This window comes from Myotis davidii, unplaced genomic scaffold (genome assembly GCF_000327345.1).
Source record: "Myotis davidii unplaced genomic scaffold, ASM32734v1 scaffold217, whole genome shotgun sequence".
Lineage (NCBI taxonomy): Eukaryota > Metazoa > Chordata > Mammalia > Chiroptera > Vespertilionidae > Myotis > Myotis davidii.
In genome coordinates, this window is record NW_006290034.1 from 7,122,568 (window position 1) to 7,130,730 (window position 8,163).

The window sequence follows — 8,163 nt, forward strand, 5'->3', positions numbered from 1 at the left end:
GCCGGGACCCTTGAGTCCGCAGGCTGACGCTCTATCCACTGAGCCAAACCAGTTAGGGCAAGAAAAACCTACTTTATTATATAACGGATTTTGGCTTTAACGGACACTCCCTTGCCTGAATTAGTCCGTTTTATTGTTATTTTTAAAAGTCAGAACTGTCCAAGAAAATGGGCATATTTGAGCATCTAGTCCAACCAGCTCATTTCAAAGGCAGGAAAATTGAGGCCTAAAGAATTTTAATGACTGTTCAAGGTTATAAAGAGAGTGTGACACAGCTGATCACAGAATAAAAGGCTTACTTTTAAGTTTCCCTTGTATCAGGCTGTTGCCTTGTGAGTGTATATTTTCATGAAAATGCATTAGCCAGCCAAGACCGGTTTGGCTCAGTGGATAGAGCGTCAGCCTGCGGACTGAAAGGTCCCGGGTTCGATTCCGGTCTAGGGCATGTACTTGGGTTGCGGGCACATCCCCGGTGGGAGATGTGCAGGGGGCAGTCAGTCAATTATTCTCTCTCATCATTGATGTTTCTCTCTCTCTCCCTCTTCCTTCCTCTCTGAACAATCAAAGATTTAATTATTGAAAAAATAAAAAATAAAAAAATAAAAGCAAAATGTATTACCTCCTATATTCTGCTCCTCTGAAAAGGTTTAGAGGGTTTCTCCATACCTTGCATTCTAAAAAACAAAGGAGAAAAGGGAGGAAGTGAGAAAATTTAATCAAATGCTGTTAAACCTTAATTCACCAACATTTATTGTATAGTCAATGTATACTAAGTACAGTGCTAGCCACTGATAGCTCAAAGATAAGTAAGGCAGGGATCACCCTACTGTCACAGAGCATACAATTAAATCTAGTCATTCCCTTATTTCTGTCTTCATAGCATCTGGTTCATAATTCAATTATAGCACTTACCATATTATAATGTGATTATCTGTTTGGTTTTAAGTTTCCCCCTTTGATTTCTTTTAAATGTTTTATTGATTTTAGAGAGAGAGGAAGGGAGAGGGAAAGAAACATAGATGTAAGAGAAACATCGATCAGCTGCCTCCAGAATGCCCCCTACTGGGGATGGAGCCAGCCACCCAGGCATGTGCCTTGACCAGGAATCGAACTAGGAATTGAACTGCCGACCTCTCGGTACACAGGGAGGATGCTCAGCCAACTGAGCGACACCAGCCAGGGCCCTCTTATTTTTGTAATTGATTTTTGTTTGAGAGAGTGAGAGAGAAGAAGGGAGAAAGAGAGAGAAACATTAATTTGCTATTCAACTTATTTATGCATTTATTGGTTGACTCTTGTATGTGCCCTGACTGTGGGGATTGAACTCACAACCTTGATGTATGGGGATGACATTTTAACCAACTGAGCTACCCAGCCATTATTTGCCTTTTTAATTGTGTTGACTTGAACTCAACCCTGAGAGTGAGGACTTAAATTTTGTGCCCAGGCACCTGACATACTTCACCCTAGTCCCAGTACTGCAACATTGAGCTGATGGTACAAAATCAATGGTGGGTAAAACTGCTAGTATTTTAGCCCGAGTCAAGGCAGTGACACCAAATCATACTGGTCGTCATTGGATTCGTTACTGGCTAGCCCAGTAAAACAAGGCAATACCAAGTATGAGGATTGTCCTCCTGTCCTAATCTCCTTCCCGCTGATTGGACTGTGGATATGATAGGTGGAGCCAGAGTGGCTGTCTTAGACCACAAGGCAAAACTGCATTTAGAGACGGCAGGCTAACAAAATAGGAGTCTGGGTCTCTGATGATTCTCATTCTCTAGATCAATATATACAGGGATAGACAAACTTCTCTTTATTGTTGTGAGTTTCTATCTCCCAAGCTAAACACAATCTTAACTATACAGCTCTAAAGACTAACTATATAGCTCTGAAAACATTAGATAAGTAATCACCTGACACATTCTGTCTGCTGTTTTCACTTTCTCTGCTGTTGGAAAGAGAAGCTGGCTCTGACATGCTTCTTTCTGTTCCTCCCATCAATGGTCGCAAATGGTTTACCGACACTTGCTCAATAAAAGATGTACCATGTTTATGGAAGTACCACCATTCAAATATCTATGACAAACAGAAAACATCTTTCATTTAATACAGAACTAATGAGCAGATATGAGCTCAAATTAAAACATTATCTCAAGGTGTTCCTTTAATTCAGCATTTTAAATGTACTCTCCTTCCAAAAAAAATAAGCCAAATATAAGATTACCCTAACATATACGAGCAAAAGTGAAATATTTCTTTCATAGCTTCGTCATGAAATTTAGACAAGCTTAGGCAAAATGAAAAGAAATACATCTGTAAATAAAGCATTAAAAACAATAAAAAGGTTTAATCTATAGATTGTTATATTACATTGTCATTTTATTCTATCTGTAGCATAATTGGAAAAAAAATAAATTTGAAACAACTAGCATGATGGATTAGACTAGGTTTAGAATGCCCCCATTTGACTCCCAATTTTACTATCTATTTATTAGCTTTGTGCCTTGGGCAAGTCACTTAACTGCTAAACTCTCAGAACATCAATGTCCTATCTACTAAATATGCTTAATAAGAATTATAAGTGTCCCTTGAGAAATAAAGTACTATTCCAGTATTTGACAGTATTATCAATGTAGGTTAAGGGTCAGGTTGATTCCAATTTTGGACCATTTAAAAAACAGGATATTCACTTCTTTCTGTTTCCATGGTTTATCACTATTACAAAAAGAGGAATCAAAAGAAGCTCTTTGTGCTGAATTAGCAGAAAGTTTCACATTTGAACACTCCAACTTTCTCAATTCCCTTTGCCTGACTCTTTTGGTTACAGCTTAAATGACACCTCATTGGGGAACTTTTCCTGATTCACAAACAGAAAGCTGTACTCCCATTGGATCTTATTATCCTTTGATAGTAATCGTTTCACTTGTAATAATTAAACAACTGATTTTGTTGCTATCTTTCAAGCACCCAAAGAACACGACCCCTTTAGGAAGGAGTAACACAACCAGCACAGCTAGCTTCCTCATTTCCTTCCTTACTGAAGAATCGCTATTTCAGTGAGGCCTTCCCCAACTTCCCTGTATAAAATGTCAGCCTTCTCCTCTGACACTTCATATGCCTTTTGCTGCTTCATTTTCTCCTTTAGCACTTACCACTAATAGTAAGAACATACTATTTGTTTTACTTATTTATCTTTTATTATATATTGCTCTAATATAATGTAAGTTCCACAAGGATTTTTTTCCCGTTTTGTTCATTGCTACCAGCTCAGCAACACTGTGTAAAACCCTGTAGGTACGAAACTGAAAAAATGTCAAATGAATCAATGTCCATAATCACCTGTAGACCACATTTCGTGAGGACAGAAGCTGTGTTTATCTGCTTACCATGGTATCCCCAACATCTAAAAGAGTGCCTAACAAATATTTATAAATATTTGTTAAATGAATCATCAATCAATCAGGGACTTTATAGATTAAAACTGTTCAAATGACTAGTAACTAGTTTCTGATTGTAAAATAACTTTAATACCTTCCTTCCCTTGCTTGTGGACCACCTTCCCTTACAAAGTCAACAGATAGCATATTCTCTACCCTGTAGCAGACAAATGTGCTGGTATTACTTTACTTAAAGAATAAACAAACATATCCACACTACTTAAGAGACTACCATCTCTTTAAAAACTATTTTGCTGCCCTAACTGGTTTGGCTCAATGAATAGAGCGTCAGCCTGCGGACTCAAGGGTCCCAGGTTCAATTCCGCTCAAGGGCATGTACCTTGGTTGTGGGCACATACCCAGTAGGGAATGTGCTGGAGACAACTGATTGATGTTTCTAACTCTCTATCCCTCTTCCTTCCTCTCTGTAAAAAATCAATAAAAAAATATTTAAAAAAAAACTATTTTGCTATGATCTGTGAGACAGAGAGAGAGGTATCAGTTCTTAAACCTTTAAGAATGTTACTTTTTGCTTCAGTAAACAACACAACAAACATGTTAAAAAGATGCCAAAAGTATGATGTCATTTTGTACACTGAAGCCCAATTACTCCATGGACCAAATGCTATAACATTTATAGGACAGTGCTAGAAAATCAAGGGGCAGAATTTTTTCTATCATGCCACTAACGTCTTATGCTCAATCTAGAATGGTTTTTCCTGCTTTCTTTTACTGAGTTAGCAGGCAGTTAATCACCACCAAATATAGCCCCAGATTGGCTTCTTTTACTAAGAAATGGGATGAAACTTCTTTAAAACAACCAAAAGAAATCACAAAGCAGAAGTTATTCATGTGACAGAAAAGACAAGATTTATATTACATCAGTCAGGGACATTAATCATAAAGGCAACAATGACAAAATGTGTCCTTCACTATATGAAGTGTTGGCAGTTTTTTAATTAGTTAATATGTTAGTTGTTTTTATTTACCTTTTGAATCAACTTTTTAACACAAATGAGCAATAATAATTGCTAATACTTACCAAGCATAGTGCCAAGTTCTTTACATGCATTAATTTTCACAACAACTGATTTCAGAAAGAACATCTATTCCCGCTTTAAATAACTAGCTCTGGTTCACACCATCCATACTTGGTAGAACTAGGACTCTTACTCAGGTTTACCAGACTTCAGAGGTTCTAACCATTACACAGGCTACCTCCGAAACATACCACAGTGTATGTATATATGTAAGTGTGTGTGTATATATACACACAAGCTTGGTAAGTCCAGGTGGTGAAAGAAATTATAAACATAACCTTTGCTAATGAAAACTCATCAATTTTGCAAGAGTGATAACAAAATTTAACCTTTAAGATGTTTCCTAATTTTAAAACTTTGGTTTAGCCCTAGCCAGTTTGGCTCAGTGGATAGAACATCAGTCTGCGGACTGTACAGTTCCTGGTTCAATTACAAAGGGCATTGTACCTCAGTTGCAAGCTCGATCCCCAGCCCTTGTTGGGACATGCAGGAGGCAACCAATCGCTGTGTCTCTCTCACAGTGATGTTTCTCAGTCTCTCCCCCTTCCCTCCACTATCTTTAAAAATCAATGAGTAATATCCTCAGGTGAGGAGTAACAAAACAAAACAAAAAAAAGCTTTGGTTTAAAAAGATCGTATGTATTTTTGATGGGTAGCTCAATTGGTTAGAGCATATGCCAAGTTGCGGGTTCAATCCTTAGTCAGGGCACATGCAAGAATCAACCAATGAATGCATAAATAAGTGGAAGAACAAATCGATGTTTCTTTCTCTTTTCCTCTCTCTAAAAATCAATCAATAAATAAAATTTAAAAGATAATATATAACATATATAAATTTCCCCTTATAAATCAGGAGATTAAGACTCAGAATTTAGCCCTAACTGGTTTGGCTCAGTGGAAAGAGCATTGGCCTGCAGACTGAAAGGTCCCAGGTTCAATTCCAGTCAAGGGCATGCACTTTGGTTGTAGGCACATCCACAGTAGGAGGTGTGCAGGAGACAGCTGATTGAAGTTTCTCTCTCATCCATATTTCTAACTCTCTATCCCCCCCCTTCCTCTCTGTAAAAAATCAGTAAGATTATTTTTTTTAAAAAAGGCTCAGAATTTATGTGATTTGCCCAGTTATAAGCCAGTAAGTGGCAGAGTCAAGACTTAAAACCACATCTTCTAGTTCTAAAACCAATGTTTTTTCTATTACATCAGCTGTTTAAAGATCATTTATTTTCTTTATTTTGACTCATACTGTATTGATTAAATGTGCTTAATTATGAATGGACTTTATAAATCAATACATTTTGAGGCTTACTGGTATACTAACCCATAGTTTTCATCCTGAATTCCTCAATAACTTTTTTTAAGTCAAGAGAAAAATCCCTTTCTTGTCTGGCATTTCACTTTAACAAAATGGTCAAGTGTTAGTCCTTATAAAAAAAAAAGACAAAACCAAAACACTCCAATACAAATGCTATTATTTCTACTATAGCTGGAGAGCACCACCTAGAGATGAGAAAAAAGTACAGAAAAATTCCTTGGCCATGCACACCATAATACTTCCTAAGATTTGTATGTGTAGCAATACTTTTCCAAAGTTTCTTCCATTTCTAGGGATGGTAACAAAAAGTATAAACTTGAAAAAAATTTTTGAATTAAAAATGCAAGCTGGATGAAATAAGACAAGAAAAGGCTGAATTAAAGTTAAATTGACTTCTTTATTGTAGGACTTCTCAGAATAACAGCCCAAATTCATTAAATGCTCACTCTGTATGAGCTATCAGTTTGTTACTAACTTTTACACACCTTACCTCATTTAGTCATCATAATCCTATGAAGTAGATAGTGTTATTACCACATCCGCCCCCCCTTTCACACCTCAGAAAACTGGGGGATAGAAAAGTTAATGTGCCCTAAGTCACACCATCAAATCCTGCTCTTAAACACTCCAGAGAAGATAACTGGCAGCCTATAAGCTGAATTCAAGACACAGATAAATTTTTAGTTTGTCCAATGCTGCCAACATTAACATATTGTGAGATTTTATATAAAAACTTGTGTATCCAGATTCTCTTGGGATCATTTGGAAAATCTGGTAATAATGGTCCACAAGTCTACATGGCAACGATCAGCTTTAGCCCTTCCTAGAAGTAGCATGCATTGTCCAGTCTACCCAGCCCTCAAAGTAAGAATTCAGTTTTTCACTGTGCCCACTTCACTCATTTTTGTTACCAAGATGGGCCCTGCAAGTATTTAAACGCAATTCACCTCTCAATTCCCTACATAATATAAGTCTTTTATAAACAAGTGCACACTGTCAATCTCTAAAAGTGGAGAGGAGATGCGGTGGCTTTTTCAAGATACTGAACACATTTTGAGGATGCTGATCTACACATATTTATAACTATTGTAACTGTATAAAGAGTTGTGATCTTTAGATAAATACAAAAGCATGAAGGAAATGGAAACTACTTACAAATATTAGTCCTGATATCAAAGAACATGTCCCTGTAAGTGCCACATAGAATTTGGACGTCAGTGAATTTAAAAATACTGTCACTGCCAAAAGGAAAAAAAAATCAAAGTTTAAAAAAAAATGCAAATTCAAAGTACTCAAGTTACAAATATGCAGGTGTCTTTACAAGTGGGGGAACAAAAGTGGATTAATATCTAGTACGACATTCATTTGAGAAAGCTGTAATTTTTTGAAAGCTACTTTAACGTCCCACTGTATGCTACCCTCAAAAAAAAAAAAGTTGCTTTTCCGTGGCCAGGAGCTCGGCTGGTGGCCAGGTAGCTGGGCTGGTGGAGTAGCAGGGCTAGTGAAGTAGCTGGGCTGGTTAGAGCAGGGGAAAATAGCCCAAGGAGAGTAGCGACAAACCGAGAGCTCCCTCCCTGCAGCTGACTCGCTCGAAGTCTGGGCCAGAATCTTCAAATAAACTGTCTCATAAATACTTTGGATTTTAGACACCAAAAAATGCACAATACTTAGTCTCATCTAAATGATGTACCTGGTTAACACGTAGGAAAATGACACACTTTCACTGAGTGGAATAACCACCAGTAGGCACTTCATTAACTGGTTACAGAGACCATCGAATTGGCTCCACCAAACCGGGTAGGAAGGCCCAGTTATTTAGCTTGTTTTTGTGTTCGCTGTATCTGAATGTACATAATAACTATGTTCTTAAAAAAAAAAAATCAAAACCACTTCGGAGCATTATCCCAGCATTCCGTGCCATCTCATGGGACAGAAAGGGGGGCATTTAAGCTGCAGTCGCGACCTAACAGAGCTGCTCCCATTCGTGCCGAGGCCGAGGCCGCGTTCGGGGCTGCAGGAACCTCCGCCCCGGCCACGTGGCAAGCCGTCCGCCGACGTGGCGAGGGCCCACTGCCGTGTGGGGCTCTCTCTCCCTTCACTACCTGAATTTCCCTAGTTTATTACCGAAGGTAAAGCCCTAACAACGAACAAACCAAAAAAAAAAAATCTCACGAAAACTGTGTGCTGACAGAATTATTTAAACACGAGGGCGGTTGGCCAGGATCCGGGGCCCTCACACACTCGAGTAGAGGAGCGCTCGTCTCCGTGGGCTCGGCCGGGCACGGCCCGGGGAGCGGAGGGCAGGCGGGCGGCTCGCAGGCCCGATTTTCCCGGGATCCTACCAATGGCGGGAGTTGTGTGCCTAAACCCT

At 38.6% G+C, this 8,163-nt stretch overlaps 1 protein-coding gene across 5 annotated transcripts in view; it reads right to left on the reverse strand.

Moving 5' to 3' along the window:
* The window catches only part of ST7L (suppression of tumorigenicity 7 like), a 116,345-nt gene that overhangs the window by 107,736 nt on the left and 446 nt on the right, over positions 1–8,163 (reverse strand). For 3 of the 5 annotated variants that reach the window (XM_015563443.1, XM_015563447.1, XM_015563446.1), the window contains exons 1-3: positions 6,948–7,024; positions 1,917–2,079; positions 620–674 (exon numbers count right to left, since the gene is read on the reverse strand). In XM_015563443.1, coding sequence (XP_015418929.1) covers positions 620–674; positions 1,917–2,001 — 140 coding nt within the window. In that variant the 5' untranslated portion in view covers positions 2,002–2,079; positions 6,948–7,024. Of the gene's footprint in view, positions 1–619; positions 675–1,916; positions 2,080–3,342; positions 3,422–6,947; positions 7,025–8,163 lie in introns of those variants that run through there. The other 2 variants (XM_015563444.1, XM_015563445.1) reach the window with 2 other exon arrangements.